General features: G+C 41.9%; 2 protein-coding genes and 1 pseudogene across 2 annotated transcripts; 2 read left to right on the top strand and 1 right to left on the bottom strand.

The window, feature by feature from the left end:
• Positions 1–7,471: 7,471 nt before the first annotated feature.
• On the top strand, positions 7,472–11,333 carry LOC114868115 (extracellular calcium-sensing receptor-like). The gene is made up of 11 exons (XM_055514273.1): positions 7,472–7,710; positions 7,787–8,078; positions 8,468–8,710; positions 8,786–8,881; positions 8,964–9,258; positions 9,364–9,536; positions 9,604–9,819; positions 9,917–10,040; positions 10,112–10,305; positions 10,376–10,654; positions 10,809–11,333. The coding sequence occupies exons 1-11, from the start codon at positions 7,499–7,501 to the stop codon at positions 11,235–11,237; spliced, it is 2,553 nt and encodes an 850-aa protein (XP_055370248.1). The 5' UTR covers positions 7,472–7,498; the 3' UTR covers positions 11,238–11,333.
• A 5,081-nt stretch (positions 11,334–16,414) lies between these two features.
• Positions 16,415–19,205, top strand: LOC114868118 (extracellular calcium-sensing receptor-like). The gene is made up of 9 exons (XM_055514139.1): positions 16,415–16,591; positions 16,701–16,796; positions 16,891–17,185; positions 17,291–17,463; positions 17,531–17,752; positions 17,844–17,943; positions 18,049–18,245; positions 18,323–18,601; positions 18,755–19,205. Exons 1-9 carry the CDS (start codon positions 16,415–16,417, stop codon positions 19,181–19,183), a joined length of 1,968 nt encoding a protein of 655 aa, XP_055370114.1. The 3' UTR covers positions 19,184–19,205.
• Positions 19,206–20,633: 1,428 nt separating this feature from the next.
• Positions 20,634–24,056, bottom strand: LOC114868436 (extracellular calcium-sensing receptor-like; annotated as a pseudogene).
• Positions 24,057–27,186: the final 3,130 nt, after the last annotated feature.

The raw sequence follows: 27,186 nt of genomic DNA, 5'->3' as shown, positions 1-27,186 counted from the left end.
CCTGACTCTGGGTCCAGTGCATGTGAGTGTCCTCTGGAATGCCTCCCATGCCTTCCAGTGCGAGCGTGGGTGCACCCCTCTGTGGCAGCGCTTGGGACAGTACAGCCGAGAGACGAAACATATGCACATGTGCAGATCATGTATGGGGAACAAAAGTGAGAAACTGATTGGGAAAAGTAATTGGTTGGCACTGTGCTCTTGCCTACATGAGTAATAGGAACTCTTCCCATGAAGTGCACTCTCACTGCACTCATCATTAAAGAACACTGATAATCACTATTCAGATTTGAAGGAAATGGATTTTCTGTAAAAAATTATTTAAATATCCCCAATATGAGTTGGAGACACTCGTAAAAGAGAAAAGGAACTATTCTGTTCTAAGATGCTCGTTACTGCTACTGTTAACGCACTTCATAAAGACTTCTTAGGTTTGAAACCTGTTTTTTTCCGTGGCCAAGAAAATGCAAGAACTCTCGGCATGCTGATGGGATATGGACCTGATATAGTGACACACATGATATACTGAAAGTGTAGTACAACAAACTATTCCTGTCTCATCAAGCAGTTCTCCCTGTTTTTTGCCAGAGCACAAATCTGCATCAGCTTAGGATGCAGACATATTTATTTCTCCTGTACAGGTATAGCTATTGTATCACAAAAATACATTAAAGAGTGTAAATGTAAATGTGGACACAAAAATCTCTAACACATACAACGAAACAGCAATATGAATGAACAGCAAGCATATATATATATACACACACACACACACACACACACACACACACATATATATATATATATATATATATATATATATATATATATATATATATATATATATAAATCTATCAATCAAATAAAAACAATGATCAAAATACATTTTCAGTTGTTCAGTTTTACTTCAATTTCTTTGATTAACAACATAATCAACATCACATTTTTCCATCATCATCATCTTTAGGTTTGTGTAAAACCTTAGAAAACTAAATGCAGTAAAAGCAGCAGAACTCACTTTGGTAGCAGACAGGCAACCAGTACTGAAACCAGTGTGAATTCAATCTTCTATAGTACATTAGCTATTTGATTATGAATGTGTTTAACATTTCCTTTTATAAAAGCAGATTTGATGACATCATACATGAGCTGAAAATTGACAATCAAATTGACGCTAAAGACATTAATGTCACGTTTTTAGGCCAGTTTGGATAAATTCTATTATTGGCTTCTTGTATCTCAGTTTCATCCTGGTTGAGTTCAGTAATGTTTGTCTCAAGGTAACACCTGGATTATATCAGTGTGTCATCATGTAAAGGTAGGACTTGTTTGTCACTAGCAGGATGCCAATAATCCTCTAAGTAGAACAATAGTTTTACTGCAGTCAACAGGTTGACATATGTTGTACATAAACGGTTGAAGACTCTACAATCACCCCTGCACACTGTGACTTGCTGACCCACTGACGCACATGAGGAAATGTTGTTGGTGAAACAATGACAACTACTTGGTAATATTTCTTACCTGATAAGCCTTTAACACTATGGATCACCTTTACAACTTTAGATGTTCATTATTACTTGTTGTGATTGCACCGAGTGATGCATAATTATGCTTCAGCCGAGGATAACTGCAGAAGGTGAAAACGGCTGATGTGTTATAATTAAGCAACTTCTAGCAGTTATAATAATTATGATAGGAGCAATAGACTCCTGGTGGTGGAATATAAAAAGCAACAAATTGTGCGTAGGGATGAGTTCAAAGTGGATGTGTGGGCAATGAAACACAAGTCTTTAAAAGAGTAGTTTCCTGTTTCACTCCTGCAGTCAGTGTTGGATTTCAGAAAGCCAGTCATTTAATCAAAAACATTTTAGTCATTTTAGCTTTTTATTTTTTATCTGTAAATGTGTGTAATGTATGGTACCCTACAAATGGTGCCAACACAAAACATAATCTGATGCCAGTAGAAGTTACAGTACAGTATAATCTTCAACCATACAGAAAACATCAGGTCATGCTCAGGCTCAGAGCTCAGGTCATCAGGCCTTATTATCAATAGGAAGAGCCCATCCTCCCATGACTGGTCCTCTCCCAGCAGGCCCTGGCAGGGTGGAGGGGTACACCCCGGCCAGATTGCCAGTCTAGTGAAGGATTACAGGTTTGATACTGTGCTCAGAATCAGAGCAGAACTCAGAGGTCAACGGCTCTACCCTTTAGAGTCTCAGAATGATTTGTAGCCACCCCCCACGCCGTCCTTGCTTTTGCAGAAACTGGAGAAAATAAGGAAATGCCCACAGCGCAGAGTCTGTACCGGTACATGTGTTTTTAATGATCCGTCGTTAAAATGAAGAAATACAGACACACTTATAATTTACACCGCAAAGGCTGAAATAGAATACAGACCAAAATAAATACATATAAATAAACTTTACAAACGTGAACAAAATTGGGTTCCATTAGTGACAAGCTCTTTCTAGTACTGACAGTGAATTTGACCTAATGTCTGTGAATGTTTCGCCTCCTTAAATGTGTCTATAATTAATTCAAAACAGTGACATCCTGTGGTTGATCAGCACATCTGCACTGTTCACCAGAGCCCGAACCAGTGCAGTGATTTAAATTCAGTCAAAGATATAACATTGACTTTATAATCAACATAATTGCGTCACATGATATGGCTTAAATGAACATTCAGAATATACATGTGCTTTTAATCACACACTCGTTTAGCCCATTTTAGTCTCCCTTCACCAAAGGACCCAAATTCCAACAACCACACAATACTGTACAGTCAGGAAGTTATGAATTTCACCAAATATTTGAAAATGACAGATACCTTTAATTAGTAATACTAATATTCTTGACTGACAGTGCTTACAACCTAGAGAGAATATCATGAGGTTGTTACTGTTGCTCCACTCAGCAACAACAAAAGTCAATTTGTACATTTCAAATGCTGATGTTTGGGTGTATTGTACTGTAATGTCTTGCTTTATACATCTTACTTTAGCGTAACATTTCCATGACCAGTAGTCGCCAAACTGACTTGCCTCTGTTGTGGGTTTTGATATGTGTATTTATTTTGGGGTTGTATTGATTTCTTTTAGAACACAGCTGGAGCTGGCCTAAAGCTTGCTGCTATTATAAACCGGAGAATTCCCTACGTGTTGGTGAACAACGTTGGATTTTCATGCAGGGCTTTTTCGAGGTCTCATAAAAGGTGAGTTTCAGACTTTACTCCAGGCTTTAAACAACACGCCTTAGGCCAAACAGCAGCGTAACACTGGTAGATATCCTGCCAGTGTGACAGGTTTTTAACCTTACACATTTAGAGTAATAAACATTATGTTACATTAATTGTGGTCTCAAAAATTTAAAACATATTTTCCTTTTTTCACATGTTTAGACAGAGACAGACTAGGGCTGCAAGAGGCGGGTGTTAAATTGAAAAGTGCACAGACATACTTAATCGACCAATGACAAATAACATGATCAAACTGAACTGTTAGACGTATTGTGCGTTGTGTATCTGTCTGTGTGGGTGTATTACAACTTGCTGCACGCACGTGGGTGTGACTGAATAAAGATATAATAGCGTTTGCCTGCGAGCGCATTTATGCATGATGCATGTGCATCTGCTCACCACAATACAGAAAGTTTCCATTTCGCCCTCATTAGCCTGTCAGGCCGGTGTTTGCATCTGGTGCACATGGGTGACACACCATGCAGCGTGTGGGCCAATCGGGCTCAGAAAACGCATACTGTACCTCCCGCTTACAGGAAAATGGATGTGGCACCACCTGCAGTAACATCCAGACGATCTAATTCCCTGTTATTAAATGCAGACTTCAAAATACTTCTTAAAGCCGACAGTGCTTCTATTACAGACTGGAGGCTCGGCTATAATAGCAACTTATGAGCTGACATGTCAGGCAAACAGGAGCTGTTTGATTGCTCCTAGCTGCCTTCACAATGTTGACTGAAAAAACTTGGGGGTGCACTTTATTCAGCTTAAGCTTGAGTTTAGTGATGTGCCAAGAGAAACACAGCACATCAAGTGCTTTCGTTCGATAAAACAAATTACGAGCCGTCCCCTCGAGGCGCCTCCTGCATGTAATAATTAAAACTGAGCAGCTCTTCACTCATTTCTCCTTGTATTGTTTTCTCCCCTCACTGTGTTGTTACTCTGTAATATTGCAAGTCTCAAAATGATAAACAATACAGCAGACTTGTGGTAGCCATGGTAACGGCACTGCCAGTCCCAGGCACCCAATATTTTTGATGGCCAGCTGTGTGGCATGAATACACAGAGGATACGCACACACATACTGTATCCAGTTATTTTCAGTTTGTTCTCCATGTAACAAATGAGTTTTTTTTGTACCTGTGTTGAAGCTGAGCTCTGCTGAATCAAGTGGAGCAGCTTGAAAAACTGGAATGCATTGCGCTTTATGTGCGAGGAAAAGTGGATGTTCTTATTATAGCACGCGTCTACTGGTAGAGTTAAAGTATTTCAGACTGTGATGACTAAAAGACCCATAATTCAAACCAAGGAAACGATTATGTGATGTACTGTATGAACCTGAGTGGAAGAAAATCAAAGCAATATTTTAGGACAAACAATAGTTTTTAATAAAAACATAAAGATGATTTTTTTTCTTGTGTTGAAATCAATTTCTTCCTCGCATGTCCCTTTTCTGCCAAAGTGGAAAAAAGTGTTAGCACAGCAGACACACAGGCCAGAAATGTGTTTTGAAGCTACAAATTCAAACTGCTACTGTATGGTGGTTAAGCTACTTAAAGAACCAGGAGTTTTAAGCTTATGGCAAACGTGGGGGCAGCGTGGATGAGAAAGTGTCAGAGCGAGACAGTGACTGTCTTGTCAACCTAAAAAACTCCGGCAGGTTTCCAGCAGAAAAAATGACAGCGTGATGGCTGTCGTCAGGTGAAGGGCAGTGGGTGAAGAGACATGTCGAGGTAAGGTGACTGGAAATGAAAGTGACTGAGCTGGAGAAAAACAAAGGCACGGAACAGATGGCGGTAGTTATATAGTGGACAGGTGCTATAAGTCCTATGGTCTCAGCATGACTCAGATTCTTTGATTAATCATTGATGTGACCTACTGTAATCAGACTGGAACCACTAGATTCTAACCCTTGGCTAAAATACACTTTTAGCTTTTGAGTCAAATGCAGTCACATATTGACATAAGCAAAAGGAAATTATGTACCCAAGCAAAAATCAAGACAAAGTAGACGACTGCTGTGCAGCCGACGACCCATCCAGCCATCAGTAGAACCGAGAAGAGTTTGTGGGATGAAGCTGTCAGATCTAGAGACAAATATAGAAACAATAACAACGTTGGAAATGTGTGGATAGATGCAGTGAATCTAACTGTCGGTTTACTTGGATGGAATGTGGGTTTCTTACCTCTTCTGGACATGGCGCCTCTCTCCACTCTAATGCTCTTGTCCTGATGGGTGCAGTGCCAAGCTCCGTGAGGTGACGAGTTGACGGCAGTATCCGGCGGGACAGGGTGGAACAAATCAGGTGGACCTGAAATTAAATCCATCTTTAGCCCACCTTCCACCTTTTACCCAATCTGTTCCCAGCTCTGCAACATTCCCAAACAGACAGGAATTTTGTGTTTCCCTCCTCATCCTTTGGAGGTGAGGCTATTCCAGTCCCATCCGTGTCTCTGCGGACCAAGTCCCAGCTGTGCTGGGCCCTGGGATCCCTCACTGTTATCTCCCTGGAGGAAGTGCTGCAGCTGGGGCTGGGGCCATGTCTCTAGGGGAAATTACTGTAGATATTTAAAATTCAGGAAATTCAGTAGGTTACTATAAAATATAAAAAAAACAAGGAAATGAATGTAAAATAAACTAAAAGCATCTGTTTAAAAGTATGTTCTAGTGCAACAGTGGATGTGTTTTGTAGCCATCAAGGCCTTATTTTGTACCAACGCTTTTTAATTAAAACTGTTGTTTTAATTACCAAAGGCAAATGTTTGGCAGCAAATATCCAACATTAAATGAAGTTTATTTTGACTCTGCCTTCGCCCCCACCTGCACAGCTGTGCAGTTTTAGTCTTTGCGTGTTAACTTCTTTGTTCTCCTTGTTGTGACGGTTTCCTTTTGTCTGTTAAGCAGATAAAAGCCACTTTATAAGTCATAAAAATAATGAATTAACAGATACGGAATGTTTCTAAAACAGAATTTAACCCCCTAAGTAAATAATGCTTCATTTAAAATAGAATAAAGCATTTATAGAGCATCTACTGTACTGCTTGTTGAGCGTTGTTGAATGGTGAATCGAGTCTCTCACCTACTGACAGCCGGGATTGGCTCCAGCAGCCTTGCTACCCTTAACAAGAAAAGTGTTTAGGATGATGGATGGATGGAGGGTTTGAGGTTTACCACCCATAAAACCCCAGCTTCTTGTTGCCAAGATATTCCGCTCTCTTTGTTCCCACAGTGTCTGCACTAAGCTTCACTAGACTTATGTTAACCCAGACGTGTTGGACTAATTGTCTCGTTTCAGCTCGGATGAAGAAGACGGACGGACGGAGGGGGGGAGGGAAGTGGGGGGCCAGGGCAGCAATCACCGGACACCAATCAGCAAAGAGTGAAGGAGCAGAGCCGAGAGACGAGAGATCAGCTGGTTTAGAAAGCAAAGAGCAGCGGGAGAATGAGAAAACGGAGAGGGACCGAGAGAACAGAAAATAGGACACTCATGAAGTAATTGAATGAACACTTGTCACTGACAGGCCCTGCTCCTGAAAATGACAGCTCTCTCCATCTCCCCCTAACCCCTCTCATCTTTAATAGGCCTCTCTTATCTATTTCTTCAGCTAATTGAACATCTTCACAGGCTCCCTCACATGTCCACACGGCCCCTAATTAATATGCTGAAATCTGACAGATTCGAGGTCAGACTGATTGCAGGATTTACTGGAACAGCCCTGAAGACTTTGATGATTCAAGTTGTCTCAGTTCATTCAGATGAATTTTTATTGTATACATAAAGTAGTTGTTTAAAGCTTAAGATACAGTGGCTGATACTAAATAAAATTGCAGTTGCATCAGCTATTTTGAACTGTTTATCCCTGGCGATCCGTGTGAACACACCTGGGTGTTTCTCCATTACCGTGTTACCGCCATGTGATTGTCTATTCTCTTCCTTCAATAACAGACTAATTTTCTCCACCTGCCAAGTGCAAATCTGCCTTATCTCCCAGGTGGCAGTGATTTCTGTATATCAGCTGCATGTTTTACCCCTTCCTGCCTTTGCTTTGTCAAGACCTGGCCCACAGCCCTTTTAGTCGGCAGTCCAGCTGTGTGACTGAGCTGAGGTAACTTTGTGGCAGACAAAAAGAATGTAATGCTTTAGTTTTCAACCTGTGCTCTGTTTTCATCTTCCTGTAATTGCATATTAGTGTCTCATGTATTAACTAATCAGAGGTGTTTACTCCTTGTCCTCCTTTCTTACTGCACTCAGAGCAATGCACATCTGGGCTCTGCTTCTCTGCTGCCTGGCTGGAATTAGCCAGAGAGTTCAAGGAGGGGAGTCCTGTCAGCTGATGGTAAAGTCCACCCAAGGAAGTGTTTATCAAGCAGGGGACTTAGTGATCGGAGGTCTGTTCCCTGTTCATGTGAAGGCACCTCAGCCTGACCTGGAATTTCGAGGTCTAAAGGATAGTGCTTCTTGTGAAATGTATGATATTCTTAACTAGTATTTTGTTTATTTGGAAATCAGTTGTTAATCACCATAATTTCTATATTCTCTACAGTTTCCACCAGAGAGCTTACCGTTGGCTTCAGGCTATGATCTTTGCTGTGGAGGAAATTAATAACAACACAAACTTTCTACCCAACTTCACCCTTGGATATCTGGTGTCTGACACGTGTTTAGCTGAGCGCACCACGCTGTTAGCCGCCATGTCTATGGTAACTGGACAGGAAGCCAATCTGTCTGCTTCAGAATGTGGATCTGTGCCCACGGTGCCTGTTGTTGTTGGTGATCCGCGGAGCTCAGCCTCCATTATTGTGGCAAACACTATTGGGGTGTTCAATATACCCATGGTGAGAACACACGATGTACTGAACAATGATGTACACAGTTTCTTTTGAAACGCTGTATTGCATCATGCAACAGTGATTTACGCAATTTGTGAGCTTGTAAGCTTTGCTGTGACATGTCATTCCCCTTATATTCTACTACTGTGGGCTGCACAGTGGTTGACATGTGCCTCGCATAATATTGCTGAAGGTTTCAAACACCACTACTGTTGGTGTAAGTTCATTCGTCTGAGTCTTTCTGTGTTAGTGAAGGTTAAAAGTTGTATTTCTAGGAGTTGTACAGCTGCAAACTGGTACTAAATACTTAAGATGGGTTAAATATACCGTAGTTTTTCTTAAGATAAGTCTATTTTTTCACCACTTCTCTCACTCTCCAATAACACCCTTCCCAGGTAAGCTACTTAGCCTCCTGTGGGTGTCTGAGTGATAAGACGAGGTATCCCCTGTTCTTCCGCACGATGCCCAGCGATGCTGCTGAAGCGAGGGCCATGGCTGAGCTGCTGCGCCTGATGGGGTGGACGTGGGTGGGGCTGGTGTCTGCAGATGACGATTTTGGCAGATTCGGAATTCAGATGTTAATGGACGCACTCAGAGGAACGGAAGTGTGCGTTGCCTTCCATGAAGTCATTCCAAAGGTACAGTACTGTAAATGTCGTGACTGCTTTCATACCATCTGCTGTTGTCTTTTTAAATTTCTTTTTTATCTAAAGGACTATGCGAAGATGACAATGCAAAAGATTGTTGACACTATCAGAACATCCACAGCCACAGTGGTGGTAGCATTCATTATAGATCTGGATGCAAAGGTTCGAACCTTAAAAGTCTTTAAATGATGCAAACATAGATGTTACATACATTAGATGCACTAACTCCACATCTCATTTTCAGGCCTTGTTTGATGAAGTGGTTGAACAGAATGTGACAGATAAACAGTGGGTTGCTAATGATGCCTGGATTACATACAGCGTCCTCTCTGTCCCTCGTTACGTTCCCTCGTTGGCTGGGACTCTAGGATTTGCTCTTCGAAGGGCAGATATTCCTGGACTGGGATCCTTTCTGGCTCGTCTTCATCCCAGTTCATCCAACTCAGACCCTTTTGTGAAGGAACTCTGGGAATCACTGTTTGGATGCTCTTTTAGTGCTGGACTGGGAATGAAAGTGTGTTCAGGTTCAGAGGTCATAGGTGAACAGAGCATTGTTTGATCTAACATATCTATAATAATTCATGTTTTATTAACTAAAATGTATATTATTGTCTTTCCTCTTTATTGTAATTACTGATTTGAAGGCATTGGGGAGAGTTTATACTCAGATGTGTCTCAGCTAAGAATCACCTATAATGTCTACAAGGCTGTGTATGCTATCGCTAATGCAGTTAGAGAGATGCTGGCCTGTGAACCTGGAAAAGGTCCCTTCCTGGAAGGCTGGTGTCCTGATGTGTGGAGTCTGCAGCCTGTGGAGGTAAATGAACATCTGCTGTGTTGAGGAGTCGCGTGTGCTTCATACTTAGCATCTTCCTCCGCCTCAGATAGCTCACTACCTGAAAAAGGTGAACTTCTCAACACCTCTGAAGGAAAGGATGCACTTCAACAGGAACGGAGACCCGCCTGCTTCGTATGACATCATTAACTGGCACGTGGCAGCTCAGGGAGCAGGAGAGTTTGTCACTGTGGGACATTTTCTGTCTGATCGTTTTCACATCAACATGGAGGCAGTGTTATGGGGAGGAGGCAGTGGAAAAGAGGTAAAGGTTTTTAATATATAAAATGTTTGTAACCTGGCCTGTTTGCTCATTTACTCATGTTTTGAATGACTTTATGGCCTGATCGTACCTACTGTAGGTGCCTGTGTCTGTGTGCAGCAGCCCTTGTCCCGCTGGAACACGCAGAGCTGTGCAGAGAAGCAGACCTGTGTGCTGCTTTGACTGCCTGCCTTGTGCCGACGGAGACATTAGCAACAAAACCGGTAGTTGTATTAGTTTAAACATATTCTTTGCACGCATATATAACACTATTCTATTATTATTTTTTTAACAGGTTTGTTGGAGTGCGTTCGGTGTCCTGAGCGGTTCTGGTCCAACCCAACCCACACAGTCTGTGTTCCCCAGCAGGTGGATTTCCTTTCTTACAGTGACACCATGGGAATCATCCTTTCCCTGGTCTCAGCTCTTGGGACAGCACTGACAGCTGCCACATTTGCCACCTTTCTTTACTACCGACACACACCTTTGGTAGAGTTGAGTACGATCCCAAATGATCTCACATCAACATACTGTACATGCAAGTTTTTTGCCTTCTTAGGTGCGAGCCAACAACTCCGAGGTGAGCTTCATGCTCCTGGTGTCGCTCAAGCTGTGCTTCCTCTGTGCGCTGGCTTTCATTGGACAGCCAGTAGCCTGGTCCTGTATGCTGAGACACACACTGTTTGGAATCAGCTTTGTGTTGTGTATCTCCTGTCTGCTGAGTCGCACTGTGGTCGTCCTGGTGGCCTTTCGTTCCACGCTGCCTGGGGAAACACTAATGCGTTACGTTGGTCCTGCTCAGCAGAGACTTGGTATCTCCATCTGCACCCTGGTACAGGTGACTCTTTTGAATATACTGATGTGATGCTTCTGCAATGCTTCATTTATATTCCATGATCAACTGCTGTTTTCATCTAGATTAAATCTGCTTCAGTTTCCTTTTGTCAATTATTTATCCTGCTCTGTTTGATGAAGTCACTTCATGTTGTCAGGTGCTGATCTGTGCTCTGTGGTTGACGCTGGCTCCTCCTCAGCCTGCAGAAAGAAACACTATGGGCACGTGGGGACCGAAGATCATCCTTGAATGTGCCATGGGATCAGTGGTGGCGTTTTCACTTGTTCTGGGTTACATGGGCCTACTGGCCTGTCTCTGCCTCCTCCTGGCCTTCCTAGCAAGGACACTTCCCGACAACTTCAATGAGGCCAAGCTGATCACCTTCAGCATGCTGATTTTCTGTTCTGTCTGGGTGACCTTTGTGCCTGCCTACATCAGCTCTCCTGGAAAGTACACTGTCGCAGTGGAGATCTTTGCCATCCTGGCCTCGAGTTACGGCCTCCTCTTCTGTATCTTTGCCCCAAAGTGTTTCATTATATTTATGAGGCCTGAGAAAAACACCAAAAAACATCTGATGGCCAGATAGTTCAAACATGAGACAATAATTGACAGATTTAATCAAACATCCACTTTTATAAAATGCTTGGTGTCTAGAATTGCATGTAAAAGAGAAAAAATAATAAATGAATTTTTACTGTCATAGTATTGACCTTAATATGTTAGTAATCAAGAAAATCATTGCGTGACAACTTTCCATGTGGTTCAACACTTGCAGCTGAGCAGAGCTTATGTCTGTGCACTGCAATGCAAATAAATTCAGAGCGAATGACAATAAAGCAAATAAACACAGCAAGGAAAAAGTAAATGAATACTTTAGTTCCATATATCACTGCCCTAAATGCTTTGAAATGTGCTATAAACTTTACAAGCACATTCCAAACACAGATAAAAGAGATGCACATGTGGGTACATCCCAAACAGCAGATCATATGCCATAATCAGATCCTGCTGTGGATATTTTAAATAGGTATAAACTTAAACACGGAACTGTGTGATCCTCCTAAACTGACTTTATTTCTCATACTGTATGTGACCATTCATGTGAGCTTTACAACATCTATCTTACAGTTCCTGTATTCAAATTGCAGTGTTTAAGGAACTGTACTACCATACTTTACTGTAAGAACATCACTCCCTCAGCACAACTTTAGCTGCGCTGTGGTGTCAGCATTGTGATGCTTAGCGTGATAAGCTTGTGAAACTCTAAACTTACCAGTGATGACAGGGACACTTTCTCATTCTTTCATAGGAGACATACTGTAGCAGCTCTCACCTCTAGGGGCTGGTGCACCAGAAATGTTTCTGTTCAAACAAAAGCCAAGCTCAATCTTGTAGTTTCTACTTTGGGATTTTGGTTCTTGGCAGGTCCTGTTAACCAGACTACCAATAAAAAAGTATTGTAAAAGGCTTTATTTTAAATGTAACACACTTACGTAAACGCTGGTGCACTTGATTGGTTTAAGACGTCAAAAATGAACTCCACTGAGTGCATTAAATGTGTTCCTAAAAATACCTTTCAAATCCAGTGATCACACTTGTAAGTGAGGAAGGCACATTAGACAGCTCTTCTGAAAGCACTACAAGCTCCTGCAGCTGCGATGTGAGAGTTCTGGTGAACACACATTCTAGGTACTACTAGTACTCTGTTCTAAACAACTCCATTGTTTTCAACATTCTTTTCAGAGCTTGTTTCTTTCCTCCTGAATCCACAGCAATGGATTGAAGGTGTTTTGTTCATCAACATTAGCTTGGGCAAATTACGGACAACACTATCCAAAACGTAATGTACCTTCTAAAGGGACAGGTGGGCACACATCCTTCCAAGTGCATGGCTCAGATACATGCTCTCCTGTCATGTAGTTCAAACCCATCATGTAACACCAGGGAGAAGCAGAACTGGAAGACATCAACAGCACCATATGTAAAGCATCTGTCCCTCAGACCCTGACACATCCTCCGCTGCAGATCCTGGACCTTCTCCATTCACCCTTAACACCTTAGTGCTTACTGTACCATATATACAGGCGGCGTGAGCACACCTCGCATCTCACGCTACATTTTGAGACCTTGGTACTGTGCCTGACAAATACCACAGCAATTACAGCGACACGTTGCTGTGCTGTAGCAGGCTTGTGACAGTGGCTTACTGTTTATGGGCTGTTACGTCCCAGTCCAAAGAGGAAACGCTGACACAATATGAAATGGGACATTCACTCATGCAACCTCATATTTACGAGCAATTTAGAGTCGCTGGATGAGGAATGTGCCCAACAACGAGCGATTTGATTGGGGGACTCCCGCTGATAGACTCACATCACCATCTAACACCATTTTTCAAAGCAAATAAAAGAAGAAGGGAGAAGTATGAGCTTGTTGTTTTGAAAATCACTAATCACATAATGTAAATGACTGTACATCTTCTTTACAAAAAAAGTTATAGAAATGCAATAGGAAACAACTGGTGGGAAAATTTATATTATTAATTTTAAACATAGGTTACATTTCAACATAAATTGTTACTGTTGAATGTGTCTGTCTGCATAAATGGTAATAAACATTTCATTATCCTATCAGCTCACGAGTTGGTGTGACAGCCTGCTATAAATAATCCATCATCAGTCAGTGCATGTGAGAATTGTTTGCTCTAGCACATATTAGTCAGGGTAAAAATTCGGTATCACTGTCTCTCGGCTGTGTTCTGTCAGCACATTTCTTATCCATCCTTCATTTTCAAATTGGCCCAAACTTGGATTTGGCACCTAATTAGATCAGGAAAGTGGCTCACATCATATCGCAAAGAAGCTTTTGTCACTGCAGCTGCTTTAATTTTTTGAGAGCTTCCAATCGCTTGCTGTCTCATACAATCAAGGCTAATAAATGGTCTCTTCTAGTTATAGCTGCAGTTCTCATGGTGCGAATCACCGGCTTTCAGCACATACAGTAATACGTATGAGAAGGTGTGAGTAAAAGTGACTCTGGTGGGAATACTAACCCTGAGCAGGCTTGTGAAGGATGTGGCGCAAATGCCGTTATCATGAAGATAATGAAGTCCTGATGCAAGACAAGTACCACTCATCTATAACACTGTCAGATGAGCAACATCATTAGTCTCCCTTCACCATAAAATGCAATAACACTGCAGCTACAACGTTTTCATTTTCATTGACTTTGGATGTAAGTACTTTTCCTTTGTTTTACATGTGTTGGATTTTATAGCATCAATATTTCCTGGGGTTAGTTCTAAACACAGTAAAACAGAAGTACCTTCAGTCTTTCTTCAGTTTTTCAGTCTGGAAATAGGTCAAAATAAGAAACGTATCGTCAAGTTTTTAAAATCCACATTAACAGCGTACGTTTTCCTATACACACTGTATATTAAACATACTGTACAGTATACAAAATGTGTTCCTGTGCTATCAACTCATATCTACACTATCCCTTGACTGTAGTGATGTAAGCCCTCGTGTTTCTCTGCTGGGGCAAGTCTTTTCTCACTAAAGTAAAACATCTGGTCGGGATTGACCTCATAAAAATACTCACTGATGACAACATTGAGTAGCTGGAGTAACACGTGTTTCAGTTCCCCTCTTGTTTATCTTCACACTGTCAACAAGTGATCGACTTTCATCATACGTGCATTTGATGTCGGTGTTTGTACAAATGGTCTATGAAATGTAGACGTTGGTGCTTGTAATGGATCCTACAAAAATATGACATTTTTCTTTTTGCATCTGTAAAGTAAAACCCAGTTTTTTTTATATTGCTGACAAAAGCGCAGTAATTTAACATTCATTTAAAACCAATGAATTAGCTAAACAAAACTTTTCATGCAGGAGGTAGTAAAAGGACATGATAGTAAATTGAATTGCAGTTGCATCACTAATCTTGAAACGTTGATCCCTGGCGATCTGTATGAACACACCTGGGCTTTTCTCCATTACATCTGTTTGTCTCACATTCCCTCTCCCTTCAATAACAAGTCATGTTCCCATCCTGCTCAGCTTGAATCTGATTTCTCTCCTATGTGGTAGTGGTTTCTCTATATCAGCTGCATCATCCCTGCCTTCAGTGTATCAAGAACTGTGCAACAACCACTTAAATCAAAGCAGGTGCTCCTGAGCTGAGGTAAGTCTTTGTTTTATGATTTAATACAACACTATATTTGCATTTTTCAATTTTTCACTATTAGCTCTGCTTCATCAAGACAAGTCACACAAGTGACACAAGTTTAGGTATAATATTTAACTCTTGTTTTATCATGTTTATCTTCCTGTAATTGCATGTTAGTGTCTCATGTATTAACTAATCAGAGGTGTTTACTCCTTGTCCTCCTTTCTTACTGCACTCAGAGCGATGCACATCTGGGCTCTGCTTCTCTGCTGCCTGGCTGGAATTAGCCAGAGAGTTCAAGGAGGGGAGTCCTGTCAGCTGATGGTAAAGTCCACCCAAGGAAGTGTTTATCAAGCAGGGGACTTAGTGATCGGAGGTCTGTTCCCTGTTCACGTGAAGGCACCTCAGCCTGACCTGGAATTTTGTAATAAACTGAAGAATGCTTCTTGTGAAATGTATGATCTTTAACATTTTTGTTGGACAGAAATATCACCTTATGTGATATTTGTTTGAGTCATCATGTCAAAATTTCCTGTGTGCAGTTTTAACCAGAGAGCTTACCGTTGGCTTCAGGCTATGATCTTTGCTGTGGAGGAAATTAATAATAACACAAACTTTCTACCCAACTTCACTCTTGGATATCTGGTGTCTGACACGTGTTTAGCTGAGCGCACCACGCTGTTAGCCGCCATGTCTATGGTAACTGGACAGGACGCCAATCTGTCTGCTTCAGAATGTGGATCTGTGCCCACGGTGCCCGTTTTTGTTGGTGATTCCCGCAGCTCAGCCTCCATTATTGTGGCAAACACTATTGGGTGTTTGATATACCCATGGTGAGAACACACGATGTACTGAACAATGATGTACACAGTTTGTTTTGAAATGCTGTATTGCGTCATATGTCATTTTTGTATTGCTGCACTCTGCGGTGCTGCCTCACAGAAAATACTGCAGCTCAAGGATTTAAATCTCAGTAGGTCTAACTCCAGCTGTCTATGTTTATTTGCCAGGTTTTGCCTGGGTTAGTGATAGTTTTCTCCAGCAACGTTATCCTCCCACAATCCCCACTGACAAAAGACACTGTTTCATAACTTTTTTATATTGTTTCATAACTTAATATATATATATATATATATATAATATATAGATATATATATATAGATAGATATATATATATATATATATATATATATATATATATATATATATATATATATATATATATATATATATATAGTTATATATATATAGTTATATATATATATATATAGTTATATAATTATATAGTTATATATATATATATAGTTATATATATATATATATATATATATATATATATAGTTATATATATAGTTATATATATAGTTATATATATTTTTATGTTTATACATATTAGAGAGCTAAGATGAGTCAAGCTTAGCTCATTGGGGCTGTTACTGTACATTAATTAAGTGTAAATCATTTTTAGTATTTCACTCACTGCTTCTCTCTGTTTGTGTGAACCAAATAACCAAACACCCTTCCCAGGTAAGCTACTTAGCCTCCTGTGGGTGTCTGAGTGATAAGACGAGGTATCCCCTGTTCTTCCGCACGATGCCCAGCGATGCTGCTGAAGCGAGGGCCATGGCTGAGCTGCTGCGCCTGATGGGGTGGACGTGGGTGGGGCTGGTTTCTGCAGATGACGATTTTGGCAGATTCGGGATTCAGATGTTAATGGACGCACTCAGAGGAACGGAAGTGTGCGTTGCCTTCCATGAAGTCATTCCAAAGGTATTTTAATGACTAATTTCAAAAGTGTAAACAAAAACATTGTCTCTTTCTCCCTCTTTCTTATTATCTGCTGTTCTGTTCTTAATTTTTTTTTTTTTTTTATCAAAAGGACTATGCAAAGATGGCAATGCAAAAGGTTGTTGACACCATTAAGAAATCAACAGCTACGGTGGTGGTAACATTCCTTATAGATCCGGATGCAAAGGTATTTCAAGGATAAATGCCTTGAGCTGTAATGCTGACTTGTAAAAACATAGAGGTTACAGAAACTAGATTCATTTACTGCTCTTCATTTTCAGGCTTTGTTTGATGAAGTGGTTGAACAGAATGTGACAGATAAACAGTGGGTTGCTAATGACGCCTGGATTACATACAGCGTCCTCTCGGTCCCTCGTTACGTTCCCTCGTTGGCTGGGACTCTAGGATTTGCTCTTCGAAGGGCAGATATTCCTGGACTGGGATCCTTTCTGGCTCGTCTTCATCCCAGTTCATCCAACTCAGACCCTTTTGTGAAGGAACTCTGGGAATCACTGTTTGGATGCTCTTTTAGTGCTGGACTGGGGATGAAAGTGTGTTCAGGTTCAGAGGTCATAGGTGAACAGAGCATTGTTTGATCTAACATATCTATAATAATTAATCTTTTATTAACTAAAATGTATATTGTTGTCTTTCCTCTTTATTGTAATTACTGATTTGAAGACATTGGGGAGAGTTTATACTCAGATGTGTCTCAACTAAGAATCACCTATAATGTCTACAAGGCTGTGTATGCTATCGCTAATGCAGTTAGAGAGATGCTGGCCTGTGAACCTGGAAAAGGTCCCTTCCTGGAATGCTGGTGTCCTGATGTGTGGAGTCTGCAGCCTGTGGAGGTAAATGAACGTCTGCAGTGTTGAGGAGTCTAGTGTGCTTCATACTTAGCATCTTCCTCCGCCTCAGATAGCTCACTACCTGAAAAAGGTGAACTTCTCAACACCTCTGAAGGAAAGGATGCACTTCGACAGGAACGGAGACCCGCCTGCTTCGTATGACATCATTAACTGGCACGTGGCAGCTCAGGGAGCAGGAGAGTTTGTCACTGTGGGACATTTTCTGTCTGATCGTTTTCACATCAACATGGAGGCAGTGTTGTGGGGAGGAGGCAGCGGAAAAGAGGCAAAGGTTTTTAATATATAAAATGTTTGTAATCTGGCCTGTTTGCTCATTTACTCATGTTTTGAATGACTTCATGGCCCGATCGTACCTACTGTAGGTGCCTGTGTCTGTGTGCAGCAGCCCTTGTCCCGCTGGAACACGCAGAGCTGTGCAGAGAAGCAGACCTGTGTGCTGCTTTGACTGCCTGCCTTGTGCCGACGGAGACATTAGCAACCAAACCGGTAGTTGTGTTAGTTTAAACATATTATTTGCATGCATATTATTCACAGAGTAACACTATTCTATTATTATTATTTTCTTAACAGGTTTGTTGGAGTGCGTTCGGTGTCCTGAGCGGTTCTGGTCCAACCCAACCCACACAGTCTGTGTTCCCCAGCAGGTGGATTTCCTTTCTTACAGTGACACCATGGGAATCATCCTTTCTCTGGTCTCAGCTCTTGGGACAGCACTGACAGCTGCCACATTTGCCACCTTTCTTTACTACCGACACACACCTTTGGTAGAGTTGAGTACAATCCCAAATGATCTCACATCAACATATATGCCTTTATATATATAAGTTTTTTGCCTTCTTAGGTGCGAGCCAACAACTCCGAGGTGAGCTTCATGCTCCTGGTGTCGCTCAAGCTGTGCTTCCTCTGTGCGCTGGCTTTCATTGGACAGCCAGTAGCCTGGTCCTGTATGCTGAGGCACACACTGTTTGGAATCAGCTTTGTGTTGTGTATCTCCTGTCTGCTGAGTCGCACTGTGGTCGTCCTGGTGGCCTTTCGTTCCACGCTGCCTGGGGAAACACTAATGCGTTACGTTGGTCCTGCTCAGCAGAGACTTGGTATCTCCATCTGCACCCTGGTACAGGTGACTCTATTAAATATACTGATGTAATGCTTCTGCAATACTTCATTTATATTTCATGGTTTGTTCCTCAAAGTCAAGTTATGTTTCCATCTTAGATTAAATCTGCTTCAATTTTCTTGTGCTCTGTTTGATGAAGTCACTTCATGTTGTCAGGTGCTGATCTGTGCTCTGTGGTTGACGCTGGCTCCTCCTCAGCCTGCAGAAAGAAACACTATGGGCACGTGGGGACCGAAGATCATCCTTGAATGTGCCATGGGATCAGTGGTGGCGTTTTCACTTGTTCTGGGTTACATGGGCCTACTGGCCTGTCTCTGCCTCCTCCTGGCCTTCCTAGCAAGGACACTTCCCGACAACTTCAATGAGGCCAAGCTGATCACCTTCAGCATGCTGATTTTCTGTTCCGTCTGGGTGACTTTTGTGCCTGCCTACATCAGCTCTCCTGGGAAGTACACTGTCGCAGTGGAGATCTTTGCCATCCTGGCCTCGAGTTTCGGCCTCCTCTTCTGTATCTTTGCCCCAAAGTGTTTCATTATTTTTATGAGGCCTGGGAAAAACACCAAAAAACATCTCATGGCCAGATAGGTCAAAAGATGTTTTTGTAGAATCACGCATACTGTGTAAAACACACCTTAGTGAGTAAAAAAATATGATGTAACCCAAATTTCAAATGAAATTAAAAGGTTTCCAAACATTTCTACATATTTCTATCAACTTTTTTCCAGAGTTTTAGGCCTAAGAATCAATTGTTGGGCCATTGGAATCTAAAGTGTTACTGTTAGTTCATCACCTTTTTTTACACCACTCCAGATATCACACAACCATCACAAAAATTTTTGGTGCTATTTTTATAAACTTGAGCTAACCCCTCATGAGTCCCTGTGTTGAAACATGTCTTTTGTCATTAAAGATAAGCATCTGGTCAGTATTCGTGCATATATGGCAGTAGTTATTTAATAGCTGTGTAAACGTGCGTCAGGCCTCCATCTTCACCTTCTACTCTGTTTATCTTTACAGCGTCAGCAAGTCATCTTTCTTCATGTGATCCTCCTCTACTCACTCTTGAGAGACACAGCACATTGTTTTCTCATTCAAACCAAATTAATTATTTAAACCCAGGCTGATTTATTTTGGCTACCGTAATGAAATCAAGCTAACGATACTTTTACCTAAAGGATCTCTCCAGAGTGAGACAAGCTGTGTACTTTGAAGTAAAATCGATGCGATTGCTCTCAGCAACTGGAGTTTGTAATGTAGCAGACAGAGAATAGAGATACAGATAAGAAAGATACTGTTAAAATGAAATGTGTATGTAAGAAGCTTGGAAAATGTCAATCAAGCATCACAGTGTCGATAAAACTCTGCTGGCTGATTTGATCCTCCCCAGCGCTTTTCCTCTTGTCTGTCCTTGATGGACTTTTCTTTCAACCTTCAACCTATTCCTCTGCCTTGGGAGGATAAACAGATCATTCAGCAGTTGTTAGTCACTGGTTGCTTGTGAGCAGCTGTGGACAGCCAGAATAACGTATGAGGCTTTGGCTTGTTATTCTAGTGAACGTCCAGGCGTAATGTGGAGATGTAACAGCCTCTAGAGTTTGAGGGTGTAATTAACCAATGACAGATGGGATTTCCTCAGAGCTGCCTTAGAGACCCTGGGTCTCATAATTTTATCTCTGGTCACATCAGCACAGACATGGCTGCCAAATACATTCAGATGTTGCAATGAGCTCTCCTCAAAAAGAACCAAAAAGCCAGAGGACAGTAAAATCATTTAATACAACATATTTTTGTCAAACTTCTGATTTTGCTAATAACACCATATATATCATGGCCTTATTTGTGGGGAACAGTGTGTGTGAGCCATGCGTGTATTTTCTCATGGGATATGTTGAATATACAGAAAAAATTAGCGGCACACTACTACCATCTAGTGGTCAAATACATTTAGTCATATTTAGTAACAGGTACTGTACTTTCATAACTTATTTTACTCTTGAATAGGAAAAAATTAAAAATGCAAAATGGGAGCACAATCCTAAAATCTGTCAGCGGTAGCTTTGGTCATCATGTGTTTCCTAGTGTTTTTTTCTGGCTTTAGTAGGATTACGTAGCACTTTGGTGCAAAAATGCAGCCCAGCAATCCGTAACTAGAAGCCAAGATGGCAAATACCTCTGTGACTATCAAATACTTTCCTGGAGAGGTGAGGTATGCGGGAACAAAAGCTGCCCACACAGTGCAAAAAATCAGCATGCTGAACGTGATGAGTCTGGCCTCGTTGAAGTTGCCTGGGAGTTTCCTTGCCATGAAGGCCAAAAGGAGACAAAGGCAGGCCAGCACGCCGATGTAGCCCAGGACCAGAGTGAAGGCCGTGCGTGAGCCTTCGTCACACAGGAGAACGATGACAGAGCTCTCGTGTGGCATCAGTCGATGTGGGGTTGGGGGAGCGACAACCAGCCACACTGTGCAAATGATTACCTGCGAGAAATATTACACTTAAAGCGTCTATCATCAATTTCAATTGTATTTTTTTTCAATTTTTTACTCACCTGAACAAGTGTACACAATGAAATCATTGTCTTCTGCTGAGCAGGCCCAAACCATTTCATTATATTACGGCCTGGCAGAGAAGTCTTGAAGGCCATCAGCACTACTATAGTCTTCCCCAGGAGGCATGACATACAGAGAACAAAGGTGATGCCGAATGCTGTGTGTCTCAGCATGCAGGACCACTCAGAGGGTCGACCCATGAAGGTCAGGGAACACAGGAAGCAAAGAGTCAAGGAGAAGAGCAGCAGGAAGCTCAGCTCAGAGTTGTTGGCCCTGACAATAGCAGAGCTTCTGTGATGGGAGAATATGATCATGACAATGCAAGTACAGATGGAGCCAGTGAGGGAAATTGTCACCAGCATGATGCCCATGGTGTCGTTGAAGGAGAGGAACTCCACCTGTTTGGGGACACAGAGTGTCCTCTCATTGTTGGACCAGAACTCAGGCAGGCACCGCTGGCACTCTGTGGCATCTGAAGGAAAGACGAGAAACCTGCAGCACAGATACTAGAAGCCACTGTGGGCGAGTAGACTTTCCTCACCAGTCTGATTGCTGACTTCCCCAGCAGCACAAGCCACACAATCATGGCAGCAGGCAGAGACGTTAGGCCTGATTGCCTTCCGGGTTCCAGGGGGACAAATGCTGCTGCATACTGACACGGGAACCTGAGAAATCGAGCACAGGCGCATATGCGACCATCATCCAAACAGTCACACCATAAAAATAACAAAGGAGCGTTTTGCCCCTAACCCCTACTTCAGTTTGGTTGCTGTTCCATATGATGATCTCCTGCTGTATTTGAAGTATTTGCTTTCCAGGTGTTGCCGTCTGCTCATATTTGCCAACAGTGACATATTCCATCTCTCCATTCCTCAACTGCCAATTAAGCAGCTCATATACGGCTGCTGGGTCACCATTCTCATCAAACTTCACTTCATCACCATATGAGTCTGAGTATTCCACTTGTTTTATGTAATGAAGTAACTACAGGATGAACATGTGACAAAATCACTTTAGTGTAACTTTTCAAACTGATTCTGAGAACATGTAGGAGACTACCTGCCATGTCTGTATAGTACCCATATCAGGACAGGCCTGTGAGGAGAAAGGCCCGTTTCCCTGCACACAGCTTGTCATTGATTTAAGTGCGCGGGCAACAGCGTGAACAGCTTTATAGACGTTGTAGGAAATCCTCAGCTGTGACACATCTGTATAAATATTAGTAACATTGGCCAAATCTTCTGCTCCAGAGCACGGAGGTTTACCCCCAACGTTACCTTCCTCACACTCAGCCAGCAGGCGACACTGAAAGACCTCCTCCCAGAAGGGTTTTAGAAATGGATCCTCAATGGCATCTGGGCTCGACGGATGCAAGCGAAGCAGAAAGTCTTTCAACGCTGGCATGCGTGCTTGACGAATGGCAAACCCCATAGAGCCGTGGAGGATGCTGTGGTACTTTTTGGGGGTCGAGAGTACGGCAGCTGAGCTCCATGCTTCGCTGGCCAGCCACTGGATCCCAGTGAGCCCTTGTCTAAATTGCAATGCAAAATTGCATTCTTAAAACCTAAATTCTATACATGATACATCAATGTCCCATATACTATCATGTTGTGGAGGATGATTTACTAATGAAAGGGTCATGCCTTAGAACTTCATCAAACAACACAGCAGCATCCTGTTCCACAGCAAACACTAAAATCACCCGAGTGCCAGAGGTTCGAATCCTGGAAATGACAGATGAAATGACAGCCTGCGCTCGGTTCTTAGGGATAATCTCATGAAGGGCAACGCAGGCACTTAGCTTTACTATCTAAGAGAATAAAAGGCAACATACAGCAGGCACAAATGGTCACTTTTGAATCTCAGAGGCTTCAGATACTGCACATAAAAAAAAGTGATTAAACTACGCACCTCATCAGCAAAGATACTGGCGCCACCACGGCCGTAGGCGTCATCACCTGCAACCACACCGACCCAAGTCCAACCAAAATACTTGATAAGTTGTACTAGTGCATGCACCTACAGTATGAGGAGCCAGAGAAATATACTGTAGGGATGGTTGCATCACTTCAAATCATTTTATAATGTGACTTCCTACATTTACTGCAGTGGAGACTGCTTCTAACCTGAAAGAAGTCGCTTGGCATGGTTCTTAAAAAGGCAGGGAACTGTTTTTATCGCTGAGACACGCACAGCTGGAGAAATAACTCACCTAAATGGATGAGAGCACAATTTAAACTAATCACAAATTGATGGAAGCCTGGCTCAACTGATGATGCCGCTATCAGGCTTTACCTGTGGCACATAAAAGATTCCTAGGAAACGGGCCACTACAAGAGACTGAGTGGATCCTCCATCTCCTACCACTGCTGCCACAGACCCACGACAGGTGCCTTTATTCATCTTATGTGCACCGTTCTCGCGCCCCATTAGCTCCATCACAGCTTTGAGAGCTTGGTGGGGTGTGCTGCAGGAATCATAGATCTTATAGCCCAGTGTGATGTTAGGAAGGAGTTTGCCTTCCTTGTTTATTTCTTCAATGGCAAAGATCATCGTTTGCATCCAGCGGAAAGACCGAAAGTTAAATCTGAAAAAGGGAAAAGACATAGATTGTCATGGGAGCCTAATTGTAAGTTCTGCAAAGTTTCTAAATATGTTGCACAGAATATGAAATGAGATGACAGTTACGATCAGTGGGATTTACCTGGTGCACTGCGTGGGTGGAGGCGCAGATTTAAAAGATAGACTGGGCTCCACAACCATGTCATGAAGGGAGAAGAGTCCACCCAAGGTGATGTTCCCCTTTCGCTCCAGCACAGGCAAAGACTCTGATCCTGGGAGTGATTCGCAATGTTGGCTTTGCTGGCAGGTGCAAGGAATAATCCCAAACCATAATAGACCCCAAAGCATGAGCTCAGAAACACTGAGTCCTCCGGTTTTCACATATAAATAATTCATTTTGTATTAAGCTGAAGCACTTTTACAAACTACAGCTGCAGTACATGCAGTAAGATAAGGTAAGATCAGACACATTCAAAGCTCTGCATGTTTACTCTAATAATGCCAGCTCATCCAGTTTTGGAGTCTGAAGTGTTGTCGGCTGAGGTATAAATTTTACTGGCCTTCACTCGCATAGTATCAAATGCTAGATGGATCTAATTTCCCCTGAGCTTATGATTAATGGAAAAACAGTTCACACTTTCACAATACTGTAAGTAAAAACAATAACAGGGGACTGGAAATGAGCACAGGATCATATGAGCAAGACAGGAGCTGCACCTTGTCACAACATCACGCTTGAGTCGGCCCAGCTGAGCCTTCAGTGAGTGTAAAGATTGCTGACGATGCAGTACAGTCACCAGGAGCTGCTAAATCAAGTTTACACTTTAAACTAAGACACATGTGAAACATGAAGCGAACAACAAGAGACAAAACCCTCAACAGTAGACAAAAAGACAAACATTTATATGTTTTAAATTTTTATATTCATTAATCCTTATATTCATGTCTTACAATAGTTAGATGATACACAATCCATTTGGCTTCAGCTTCAACATTTTAAAATCTTTTTTTCTATCCTTGTGCAGCTCAGTTGGTCTATTGAAGTCTGATGATATGAGTCATTAGGTGTAGTGCACATCATTACCAGGATAAACCCTGCGGGCTACAAAACAATGTGGAAAGCATGAGAGTGTTATGCATTGCATGTTGTGCCACCTCAGGTCGTAGAGGGTCCCTCATTCATTTAATACGTCCCAGTGTATCCCTTAGAGGAGGAAGGAAAACAGAATTAGAACAGAGAGCTCTGCCATTATCGCAAAGTTGTTTCCGTTCACGTCTAAATAAGCCTTTAACAAGGTTTTGGAATCACTCTTTAGTGAAAAGAGGCTGGCTTTGTATTACTGAAAATTTAGGTACAAACAAGATTAATAGTGAATAGCATAACACTGTGCATCAGGTTTTCTCATAGGATATGAATTCAAGATAATTGAAGCGCTTGAGTATTGGCTGACGTTCTTTAACAACTGGGATGTGAAAACAGAAGTGGCAAAACTGTAAGCCAGGCATTTGTTAGTGAAAGCAGTGAGAAAAGGAACTGAAACATGTACAAAGGGATGAGTAGGTCAGCAAGACTGAATCGTGACAAAGTGAAGCACACACTCAGTGTGATGTAGAATAATACAGTGCGTGTTACAGTTTTATTGATCGTTTTGACCTGTATTACAGGTTTTATCGGTCGCTTTGACCTGTTTTGCCTAACTAGATTCTACTTATTTTTTATCATCACTATTTCAGCAGAGCATCATGGCACTTGTACAGTAGCACATGTGTAAACCTGTTCTCATTAGATTGACACATTTTACCCTCCCTTTATTAAAACAGTTAACACTGACGTCATTCAAACAGTCTCAATCACATTGTTTTAGCTTTGGTGACCAGAGAGAAACCATTTGACCAGTTTGAACTCACCATAGAACCTGTTTGACACTGTTCACAAAAATCTTCAATTTACTATCAGTCTTTAGACCTTAAAAATGGTGCCAGGTATGTGTTTCTCTTTACCAGCATGGATGGAGGAGGTCTAAAGCTGAGACTGAGGATCAATAGTGGCTGTGTCTCATCCTCTAACCTATAGGTTTGAGTGTATTTTAGTTTACATGTATTTTCTGTATTATTTACAATATTTCAGTTTTATGACACCATTTGAAAAATGAATGTCATGGATTCATTAAGTCAAAGCATTTCTTTATCTGAATCCAATTCTTTGCATAAAAGGTAAATTTTGTTGGCTACTACTACAAAGCCAAAAAATAGCAACAGGCTAAAATAACAATTAATAATGCACTTATTCACACTGAGATCAGTGGTCTGTGTATTGCTGTCCACTGGGTTATAACTGATTGGACGTGTTCATTTACTTGTTTGCTAGTTGTATTGTTTGAAGGCAAAATGAGCTTCAAGAATCAGAATCAGAATCAGATTCAGAATCAGAATGAGCTTTATTGCCAGGTCCTGTAGAGTGCACTTTAGCAGACGGGTGAAACTATAAGTTGGCGGGGGGGGGGGGGTTGTTTATAGAAGTATAGAAGTATAACCGAGGCTGACCAAGATGTTTACAAGCCAGTCCAACAGTTGTCCTTGAAGGGAGACACAATAAGGAAAAGAAGATACTGTAGAAGCACAGCTGGTGAGCTAGATTGGACCTGGGAAGGGAGGGGTACAGTAAGGGAGAAGGGACAGAATAATACACAGCCAATTCTAATAGTATTTTAGTGATCCATGACTAATTTGTTCAAATCAATAGTCCAATCGGTCAGAACTTCAGAACTTAGGGCTTCATCACCTCTTGTGGGTTCAGGGGATAGTCCTTCAATCCGGGTCGTCCTCCTCTGATTCAATTCCTCCGACCGAGCTGAGATGTTACTTATCAGTCCATCAATCTGGGCCATGTCTGTAATTCCATCAGCTGAGTATCCCTGTCCAAAATATGAATAGATCCTCTGCATCCTCGATAGACACACGGGGCACAAGGAATCCCACGCATCCTGCACGTGGCCGGAGGCAGGGACGGCCCTGGCCAAGTTTGCGCCCTAGGTCGTGATCATGATTTTGCGCCCTCTGCTGACCCCCCCCCACCCCAAGACGCAATGGCGACTATTTGTGGGGGGCACAATTGTTTCGATGCTCTAGGTGAGATCCTGATTTTGCGCCCTTCTCCTCCACTTTGGGTGCGTTTACGCACATTCTTTTCTGAAGGCGGAAAAACACTTTCTTCCAGAAGCAAATCTCACCTGGCAATTGTAGTCACCCACATACACACGTTAAGGGCCTGTACAAAAACAGAACACACAATCAGTTCGAGAGATTTGATGACCTCTACATGAGCTGAAAATGACAACAAATTGACGCAAAGACATTAATGTAACGTTTTTAGGCCATTTGGATAAAATTCTATTATGGCTCTTGTATCTCAGTTTCATATGGTTGAGTTCAGTAATGTTTGTCTCAAGGTAACACCTGGATTAATCAGTGTATGTAC

This window comes from Betta splendens, chromosome 13, assembly GCF_900634795.4.
Source record: "Betta splendens chromosome 13, fBetSpl5.4, whole genome shotgun sequence".
Lineage (NCBI taxonomy): Eukaryota > Metazoa > Chordata > Actinopteri > Anabantiformes > Osphronemidae > Betta > Betta splendens.
Note: the sequence above shows the minus strand (reverse complement) of the source record. Positions and strands in the feature narration are given on the sequence as shown.